Source organism: Cladosporium halotolerans (genome assembly GCF_011745625.1).
Source record: "Cladosporium halotolerans strain TM138-S3 chromosome Unknown Sca130, whole genome shotgun sequence".
Classification (NCBI taxonomy): Eukaryota; Fungi; Ascomycota; class Dothideomycetes; order Cladosporiales; family Cladosporiaceae; genus Cladosporium; species Cladosporium halotolerans.
The window spans coordinates 492-10,973 of NW_027191580.1; the positions used below are offsets into that span (position 1 = coordinate 492).

General features: G+C 48.3%; 1 protein-coding gene across 1 annotated transcript; it reads right to left on the bottom strand.

The window, feature by feature from the left end:
- Nucleotides 1–3,095: 3,095 nt before the first annotated feature.
- On the bottom strand, nt 3,096–6,416 carry WHR41_09662 (uncharacterized protein; the record flags this gene model as incomplete). Its single annotated transcript, XM_069378264.1, has 1 exon — nt 3,096–6,416. The coding sequence occupies exon 1, from the start codon at nt 6,375–6,377 to the stop codon at nt 3,096–3,098; it is 3,282 nt and encodes a 1,093-aa protein (XP_069224950.1). The 5' UTR covers nt 6,378–6,416.
- Between the last annotated feature and the right edge of the window lie 4,066 nt (nt 6,417–10,482).

The following is a 10,482-nucleotide window of genomic DNA, read 5'->3' on the forward strand; positions in this document are numbered from 1 at the left end:
AGCGCGTGAGCGTTTTCATACACATCAGCGGTAGGCAGCCTGTGCGAGAGAGCGAGTTCTTCTCGATGACATACCGCAACACACAGCGGCGACGGTCCATCATCATCCATCTTGACCGTGTCATGGTACACGTACAATACCACAAAGGCCAGCAGCAAACGGGTAACTACAAAGAGAACGTCCGGTTTCTTGCTGATCCAATTGCCGAGCTACTACCTGACTATATTGTCTACGTCTTACCGTTGCGAGAGAGGTTCTTACGACAGACTTCGCCCGGATCGTTGCTCTCTCCGTATCTCTAGGAAAAGGACGGAAAAGTGTGGCCGGAGAGTTGTCTCAGTCGCTACTTGGAAGAGGCAAGCGTCCGGGCGTGTATACCACGGCTTCACGTTGCCAACTGGAGGCAGATCACAGTAGCAATCGTCAAGACAAAGCTTGCCAGCCAGATCGAATGCTTCGATCCCGACGAGGGTGACGAAGACGCAGAAGAAATTGACTCGACAATTCGAAGCATGACCGACCAGCGCAACCACAAGACTCGGACAGTAAACCGTGCGTACGCCAATCAAGCCAGAGCGGTATTCGCCAATTTGTGGGATGGAAAGGTGCGAATGGGGCTACAGGCTTCGATGCTCTGGCAGGACTTCTGGGGCGTAGAAACGGTCCTCAAGCAAAAGAAACGTGGGAGGGTTGAACAAGAGTCCCGCCTGACAAAACGGGTAGCCATAGGCATCTACCGTCCACGGAAGCCTTGGTCGATTGGAGCTCTGCTCGAGGGCGTGAAAAAGCTTCATAGTGACAGAGAAGCAGACTGGAGATGTCCCGAACAGGAGCAAGCTCTCACCACAATCATGTCCTGGACTGAACAGGTCGTTGCTATCCTTCCCACAGGAGCCGGAAAGAGCCTACTCTTTATGCTTCCATGCACCCTAACCGACGCTGGCATAACGATCCTCATCGTCCCGCTGGTCTCACTTCATGGAGACATGCTCCGGCGTATTAGAGAGATGAAGATTGATCATCTCGAGTGGCATCCGGGTGAGATTCGAGAGGCCGCCCTGATACTGGTCAGTGCCGAGGCGGCGTCCTCTAAAGACTTCACCAAGTATGCTCGGAGGCTCATAGCAGAGCAAAAGCTTAACCGGATCGTGATCGATGAGTGCCACCTGACCGTGATCGCAGCCGAGTATCGACCCAGTATCGTCGAGCTCACTACCATCCGGAGCCTACAGACTGAATTCGTCTACCTCACAGCTACCCTTCCACCATCTATGCGAGCAGAGTTCGATGAGAGGAATTACCTACACCACCCCAAAATCATCAGAGCGTCTAGCAATCGACCGAACATCTTCTACATGGTGCGTAAAATTGACGCTCATAACGGAAGCCTTCTCAAGCAAGCCGCGAGCGAGGCTGAACAGGCATGGAAAGAGTCTGGGTTTTTCGATCATGCCTGCGACAAGATCATCCTGTACGTTCGGACATGCCAAGATGCAGACGATCTGGCAGAGCTACTTAAGTGCAGCTCGTACACCTCCGAGAGTGGGACGCCCGTAGAGAAGAAACAGATACTTGATCGCTGGATCGAGACTCCCCACATGCCTTACATCGTGGCGACCACTGCTTTAGCCGAAGGATTCGACTATCCCCACGTCCGACTCGTTATGAACATAAACGAGCCAGAGTCTCTAGTAGGAGTCTGGCCGGGCAGGGCGAGACGGAAAGCGTGCGTATTCGATAGTGTTACTACCAGCTACCTAGCAACCACATGTCATAGAAGATCTAGCAATCAATCCACACGAGACAAAAAACCATAGAGGCGATCTAACACTTCGGAAACGTCGGGACAAGCAAGTCGTACACCACTACCTATAAGGTAACCAATGCTACCGGCCTTCTTTAAGCGACTACTTGGATGTCGCTAACCACCGAAGATAGTGCATGCCGAAGACGTACTGTGCGACATCTGTACCGTGGCTCATCAAGACGTGATCGGTCCGGTCGAGAAGGTCGAGCAAGACGCCATACACACAGGAGTTCAGCTTGTTCAACAAGAGCGGCTTCGGGCCCACACAGAACTAACGCAGTACCGTCTTGATCTAGCAAGCATAAAGGGCACCCGCCTATTCTGCAGAGCGGTCAGGCAAAACTGGGATCACGAACTCTCAGTGCCACGGCGCTTCGAGTTATTTGAACGAAGGACGAAAGCTAAACGAGGACACGAACAGCGAGGACGTAAATGGCTGCAGCCGGATACGAGCTGCTTCTGGTGCTTGAACCCCCAGTCGATGTGTCAGCGGGCTGAGCTCATAGGGAGGAAGAGCGTAGGCGTCTGTGAGTAATAGAGTATGGTCGAATGCTCAAAGAGGTGTGTAGGTGCCTCGATAGGTGGGGACGACGGGTGTACTTTAGGTGCGAAGTGGGCTGCGAGACTTGTTATGCTACGTGGCCAGACTCGTCGAACGTGCGTGCAAGGCAAGTTTGAATTTCTGCGTACAGGTGGTACCAAAACGCGTATACTGGATACTGCCAATTGAGTGAATCACCGACGGGAATGACGAGTAGGTTTCGATCTCACACCTTTTTTTTTGTGATCACATTTTGGTTATGCTATCTAACTTATGACAAACCCAGGCTCATTCCCGTACGATCTTCGTGTACTTGCATGTCACCATGGTTTTCGGGCTCAGTACCCTCCTTTTAGCCTGTCTTTATCCCACCCTCTCCCTAATCATCTTCCCCAGTCCTCATCACTCTCCCGGTTGAGTAGATCGATGACCCATTCATCAACTCGCTGTGCATGATTCGCATCTCTTTTCTTGTCGACTGCCGTGCATTCGATGAAATACAACACTGTCTCGATGCTGGCTTTTCCAAGCAAGACCTCCAAGTCTTGCCCATTCGTTATTGCCGAAATCTCAATCTTCTTGGATACGATCGCGTCGGCTTCAGCTAAGCTACATTAGCATGCGTGAAGACAGCCAGCAGCCAATGCAGGGGCGGCTACAGCCCGAGCAACGTGATTGGACATAATGGAAATACAGCTCAAGATTCCGTAAGCTATAGTAGTGAGACCTACAACTGCACCAACCAGGTCACGCCCTCCCAAACGCCTCCCGAAACCCAACAAAAGGCACCCCAGTCCTCAACAGTAAACTGCTCGCAACTACCGTAACACTGCTCAGCGCCATCGCGAGCGCCGCCCAAGCCGGGTCCAACCGAATATGAGTCCCCGCGGCAGTGGTGGCGGGATACAGAACGCCCGCGGCGACGGGCAGAGCGATCATATTGTACAGAGCGGCCCATACGAAATTGAGGATGACGCGGCGGAAGACGGCACGGCTGAGCGAGACCAGCGTCAGAACAGCGCGCAGGTCCGAGTGCACCAGGATGAAAGACGCGGACTGCACGGCAATGTCGGAGCCGGATGCGACTGCGATGCCGACGTCTGCGGCCGCGAGGGCGGGGGCGTCGTTGATGCCGTCGCCGACCATGGCGATTGTGGCCCTTTTGCGCTTGTTGCTGCTCAATAGTGCGCTCTGGAAGCCCGTTCCGCGGCGAGCTTTGAGGATCTGTTGGAGGTATTTGACTTTGTCGGCTTTTTGCGCGGGGAGGACGCCGGCGACGATGTTCTCGGGTGGGATGCCGACTTGCCTGCCGACTGCGTTTGCTGTGCTGGGGTTGTCGCCGGAGAGCATCCAGACGTCGATGCCGCGCATTTGCAGGGACTCTACGACTTCAATAGCTTCGGGTCGGAGAGGGTCGGAGGCGGCGAAGATTGCTTGCATTCTCCAGGTTTCGTCCGAAGCACGGCATGCCGTTAGGATGACTGAGCACCCTGATGACTTCCAAGATTCTAGAGTGCTTTCTGTGGCTGGACTGACCACAACGCCGTAGTCTTGCATGAGACTTCCATTGCCGACTAGCACTTCATACTGGCGTTGTGGGTGTTGCGTGGAGTCAAACTTGGCTTTGAGTCCCTGGCCAGCGATTTCGTCGACACCTGTCACGGATACCACTGCCGCCTCTGCCTGTGTTGCAAAATTGACAGCTGCCTTGGCAAGCGGATGGCTGCTGTTCTCTTCAACGCCCTTGAGCACACCAAGGACCGTCGCTCGGTCAAGCCCTAGATCGGTATCGAAGATGATGTGCTGCATGATTCTCGGCTCCGAGCCTTCAGTAAGTGTTCCAGTCTTGTCAAAGATGACGGCGTCCAGGTTGCTTGCTTCTTGGAATGCTTCTCCACCACCCTTGACGAGAATCCCGCGTTGTGCTGCCATGCCGCCGCCAACGAACAGCGCTGTGGGTGCCGCGAGACCCAGTCCACACGGACACGCAATTACAAAGACGGCAATGGCGAATTGGAGTGACCAGAATGGCCATCCGCCAACGCCGTTGTCCAAGTAACTTTCAGGCAATGCGCCCGAAAGACCAAGCGTGAGCCAGACCAGCCAGGTAATAATCGCGACTAGTACAACGACGGGCACAAAGTACGCCGTCAGAAGGTCGGCAATGCGTTCCATCGGTGCGCGTTTAGACTGTCCTTCACGGACAACAGCAATGATCGAATCTAGCATGGATGCGCCTGCTGAGCCAGTGACTCTAATGGTGATCGCTTGTCCTTTGTTGATTGTGCCGGAGTAGGTTGTTCCGCCTGCCACCTTTCGAATCAAGCGTGATTCTCCTGTAAGGCTCGACTCGTCGAATCTCGCTTCTCCGTCAACCAAAGTCCCATCACAAGGTGGGCTCGATCCATGCAGAACCTTGACGTGGTCCCCGATTTCGATGAGATCGACATCCACCTTCGAGGTGGCGGAAAATGCGGGCTCGCCCTCTCCCAGTGTTGTCAGAATAGCTTCGGTAGGTCTCAGATTTCCCAGTGCAGAGATGGCATCGCCGGATTTTGTCTTCATGTGAGCTTCGGCCAGTCGTCCGAGCAAGAGGAACATGGTCAAGAAGACCACCGAGTCAAAGTAAGACATCTTGGAGCTTTCCGGCATGTCTTTTATACTCGTAGCAGAGATTATCAACTGCGCTAGCGAGGAGAAATAGGAAATTGTAGTGCCGAAGCTGATGAGCAAATTCATGCTTCCGAATCGTATGAAGCGTTTCGCAATGGGGACTGGGCTTCGGGGCCTCCAGAGTGAGTAAATCTCTTTCATCATTCGGCGGTGGAAGTAGTCTGTGGCGAAGAAGTAAACCGGAGTCGCCGTAGCAAACATAAACCATTCTACTCGGCTAACGCCATGCGAGGGATAGATGAGCCACATGTAGCCCGGGTCGTGTTTTGACACCAGATTCATGTAGACAATCCCAATGACCAGACTGGGTACAGCTGCGATGGTCGAAAGTAGAACACGTAGGAAAACAGCTTTTTGTTCCTTTGCAAGCATTTCGCGGGAGCGCTGCTCTATCGATGCTGGCTTGTGAATTGTCACAATGAAGGTGGGATCTAGGGCGCAGATTTCGTCCAGAATGCGTCGGATTGTGAATGCAGGAGCGTTTGGCACATATGATATCGTGAGTATAGGCGATTCCAGTGTGGGCAGTTTCTGCAAGTCCACCCCGAGGCTTCCTACTTCGTCGACAATTCGTTTCGGACATCGCGGGCAGTGCATGCCTTCTATCCATAAAGATACAGTTCTGCATGCGAGTCGTGACGCGTCATACGCCACCTCAGGCCCGTCATTCGGTTTGTTTCTCAGGGTTTTATTCAGGCCTGCCCGTAATTCCATCAATTGCGCGTCGTATCCTGCGTCTTCGATTTTTTCGACCAGTTCTTCGGAAAACTTCTGGCTCTTGTAAGATCGAAATTGCACCCTGGCACTATGTCCAATGAGAGACACATCGGCTCGTTCAACACCGGGCAGCCCAAGGGCTTTCGTGACATTGCCAACGCAAGAGCTGCAGGTCATACCCTCAATAGATAGAGTAGCCACGAAAAGCGGTGTACTGTTCACGGCCTCAGCTGCGACATGCTCCATTCCATTCTGGATATTCGAAGATGCACACATCTGGCAGTTGGCGTCGTGCAGGAGCCGGGTGTTTTCGTCGACCTCTGAGTCATCGTGTTGGAGAGCCCATCGCTGTACGGCTTGTTGCAGCTGTGGCGATATAGATGCTTCTTCGGTGGATGATGCGTCGTGTATGATGTCGAATATCTCATAGCCAGCCGATGTCAGTGCCGTACTGATGGAGGGTATCGCGATCTCATGAGCAATAGTGACCACATGGTTAATAATGGAGATGTCACGAATGACCGCAGTCGGTTCCAAGTCACCGATGATGGTGGTCACATGGCTTACGCATGTTGGGCAGTGAAGATTTGGGATGAGGAAGGACGTTTGACGACGGGGTGCGATTGGCGAAGGTGCCATGCTTTTTCGTGTTACGTGATTTTGTGTGATGTTGGAAGAAGGGACAGCAAACCTGGTTTCTTGTACCAGTTGTTGCAACGTCTGTGCGCCACAATAAAGAACTCGAAAAACGCAAAAAGTGCTCACGCTTTGACCAACTCCAGCTTAAGCCCTAGAAGCTTTTCCCTCTCAATGCACACGCCACATCTCATACATTAAGACTACTTAAGCTATTATTATGACATAAAATTCTCGGCTTATATCTTATTTATAGATTCGTATATTTATAAGTTCTAAAGCCTTCTATTTAGCGTAATAACTCTACTACTTAATAAGATAACTATTACGATTCGACCTCACTTCTTTCGGATCACGTGACTACGGAGCTAGTTCCGCGGCTAAGGCTTGGCGCTCACTAGCTAGCTTACCTTCGGACGGATCCTTACGATCCCCTTTAGATAGTGTAAGGTCTAGTTCTAGGTAATAGAATAATGTATTAAATAACCGTATAGGGATATAGTAACGTATAGTATATCTACTTACTATAAGACGAGTAAGTAATAAGATGTAAGGAAGTAGTAGGTAGGGGTTCTAAACAGTATCTCTTAGGTAGAATATTAACGATTACCTAAGGAGTCTAAGGGGAATCAGGAGTAGAGGAAGGCTTTCTAAGGCACTAGGTGCTAAGCCGGGGATCCCGTAGGATTCGTATGCGATCCGTATACGGATCTCGCGCGGGAAGCCTATAGTTCCCGTTACGTGACTAGTGTTTCCTTACATAAGAAGACTAAACGCTACCGTTTTACTCTAGCGATAGGGACGTCGCGTATATAAGGGAAACGCATTATACGGGGTAGGTATAGCTATAGGGTGTAAGGAAACACTAGTCACGTAACGGGAACCACAAGCTCCCCGCGCGAGATCCGTATACGGAACGTATACGGATCCTATAGGATCCCTAGGCTTAGTACATAGTGCCTTAGGAGGCTCTCTTCTGCTCCTACTCCTACTTAGACTCCTTAGGCACTCGTTGATAAACTACCTAAGAGATACTGTTTAGAACCCCTACCTACTACATCCTTATACTAACCTACCTCCTAAATGTATAACTAGAGAACCGATTATTATAGATAGACACTTTTACTACCTAATTAAATATAACTGTTTAAACTAACAGCCGACTCTTATAATAACCTATTCGAGAGCTAATATTTTGCTTTTAACTATAATTTTATCTTTATCTTCTTCTAGCTCTTTAGATCTCTAGAGTAGCTTTTTATATTTCTAGGCTTCTTCTAGGGGCCGCGTTTAAGTACGTTTATATAAGGATATAGTAGGTAGGAGTTCTAAACAATAGCTCTTAGGTAGATTATTAACGATTACCGAAGGAGTCTAAGGTAGAACTAGCCTCGTAGAGATCCTTTAGGGAGGCTGTATACTAACGCGGAGTACGGGGGCGTAGGAAAAACTAGGGCGTGGACCTAAAATTACAGGTCAACTGCCTTGTTAATTAAATAACTTAACAAGCACTACTCTAATTGACTTGAGATTCACACGCTATATATAGTTGTAAAGGGCGAAGCCCTTGTAAGTGAAGCACTAGTAATAGCCTATACTATAAGGCTTAGTAGGGCGTCCGTACTCTTTCTCGCGGACTTAGACTAGAACTAGACTCCTTCCTGTATCGAACTTGTTAAATACCACGAGGAGCCTTAGCGTACGCGTCGCTTACCCGTAACAATAGTAGAGCCTATTCTTAATTGCTACAAGTTCTGTAGGTATAGCCCTCTTTACTACATTTGCTATATCTTAACCTCCTCTTCTTTAGCCTTAGTATCTCCTCTATCATCCTAGCCTCAACCTCCTTATAACCACCTATTACCTACACTTCACTAACTAACAAGGCCTTATCTAATACTAGAGCCTTTCTAGTCCTCGTCCTACGAACATACATAGCCTTATTAGCCTTTTAAAGGGTAGTAATCTGTACCTGTTAGAAGGCTACAAAAGCAGCCATAACTTAGGCGCCTTTAGAAAGCTAGTTAAGGGCTTTAAGGATTAGGGTTAGTAAGCTACTTTCATGCCTTTCAAGCCTTTGCTTAATAAGAGTAGTCTGTTTGTCCATTTCCTTAGTGTTACTTAGGGTCTTTGTATACTATAACTCTTAAGATGAAGGCTAACTTAGAAACATTAGTACTAGATCTAAGTGGAACAACATAGCCTCTAGATCAAATGGATGTAAGCTAGAACCTCTAAACCCTGCTTGGATATTAGCTTAAGTGAAGGAAGCAAGGAAGGCTTGTTTAAAGGCTGTAATAAAGTCCACCTTTGTAACATAGAAGACATAATTTCTAATCAAGTCCTAATTCTGCTTTAAGAAGGCTGTCTTTAAGGGACCATGTTACGGGTAGACTACGTATACGTAGAGAGTCCTCGTGGTATTTAACAAGTTCGATATTAGAGGAAGTCTAGTTCTAAGCGGAGGCCGATAGGAAGTGTATAGACATCGTGCTAAGCCTTGTAGCATAGGCTGTCGGCCGGTGCTTCACTAACTAGGGTCTCGCCCCTAACAGAAAGTCGGATTTCTTTAGCGAGATCTCTTATTAATAGAAGAGTAATAGGATAACCCGAATTTAATAGTTAAGTAATTACCTATTACTAGAGCTTAGATAGACATAAGGTTTAGCGGGTACGTAACGGCTATACTAGCTAGCGTAGCTAGTATACCTACGGTCCCCTCTTAGCGCGGCGCCTACGTACTTCGTACGAGGCTTAGGCGCCCCGATTACTAAGAAGTAGTAATTAGTTCTGTCCTTAACTAATTGTTTAGTAGAGGTGTTCTTATAAGGTCAGGTTCTAGGTAATAGAATTATGTATTGAATGACCGTATAGGGATATAGCAACGTATAGTATATCTACTTACTATGAGACGAGTAAGTGATAAGAAGACTAAACGCTGCCGTTTCACTCTAGCGACGGGGACGTCGCGTATATAAGGAAAACGCATTACGCGGGGTAGGTATAGCCATAGGACGGCTAACCTGCCCCCTAAATGCATAACCGGAGAACCGATCATTATAGTTCTATACGCTACGAGATACCTTTTAGATAGGCTATCCTATATTATTACCTTTAGGAGAGTCTTTTCTTCGGCGGTCGAGAGTATCTATTACAATTCGTATAATTAAGAGCGAGAAGTTTAAGTAGAAAGCTAGAAAGATAGTATTTAGTATAGGATATTAAATACGTAAGTATAATTTCGGATAGAGGTAAATTCGCAATTCTAATACGCGGCTAAAGCGTTTATTAGGTCTTCTTTAGAATAAGTAGGTATAATATAGAGAAAAGAAAGAGTATTACGTAAAATTTTGATAATAACGTACCCCACAAGCGAGTGGTGCACACAAGCGAGTGTCGCAAAAATCTACATACATTGGCTTTAACACCCATTTTTGAGAGTAACAATTGAAACATATTTTCTAGACCAGTTCTCCTATAAACTACATACTCTAGCATTGTGTTCATAGGAGCCACACTTACTACACCTTGGTCGGGCTCTTTTAGTAGCTGGTTGTGGCTGGCTAACAGGATTGTTAACCTGAGAATTTTCAGCTTCAACAACTGACTGTTCCATAACTACACTGCTCTGTACCATTTCCAGCCCTTCTTGGACAGTTAATGATCCACCCTTTTGAATGTTGCCTTTGTGACGTGCTCTCTTCTGCTTTTGGTACTGATTTTCAGCTCTAAGAGAAGCGTTCTCAGCCATCAAGATTGCTCTATCATGGACAGCAGTCTCAAAGCCCTTTAAAAGCCTTGCAAAGTGCTGATCACTTGGTGAAGCTGATGATCTTCTTCGTTTACGACGTTCCTTTTGGATGAGAGCAGCCTGCTTCTTGATTTCAGGGAATGTCTTTGGTGTCTTAGACTCCCAAGATGATTGACTGCCCTTTGATGGTGAAGGTGTTGATTGAACCATAATATCCAGGTTTTGAAGGACTTCCTCAGGATTGAATGGAACAAGACCAGTAGCTATAAAGCCTGCTAGTATCGTCTCGGCCGTCATAGCTTGCTGGTGAGCTGTGTAGAATGCTGGAAGGAAATCTACCTTCGTAATATGGTTATT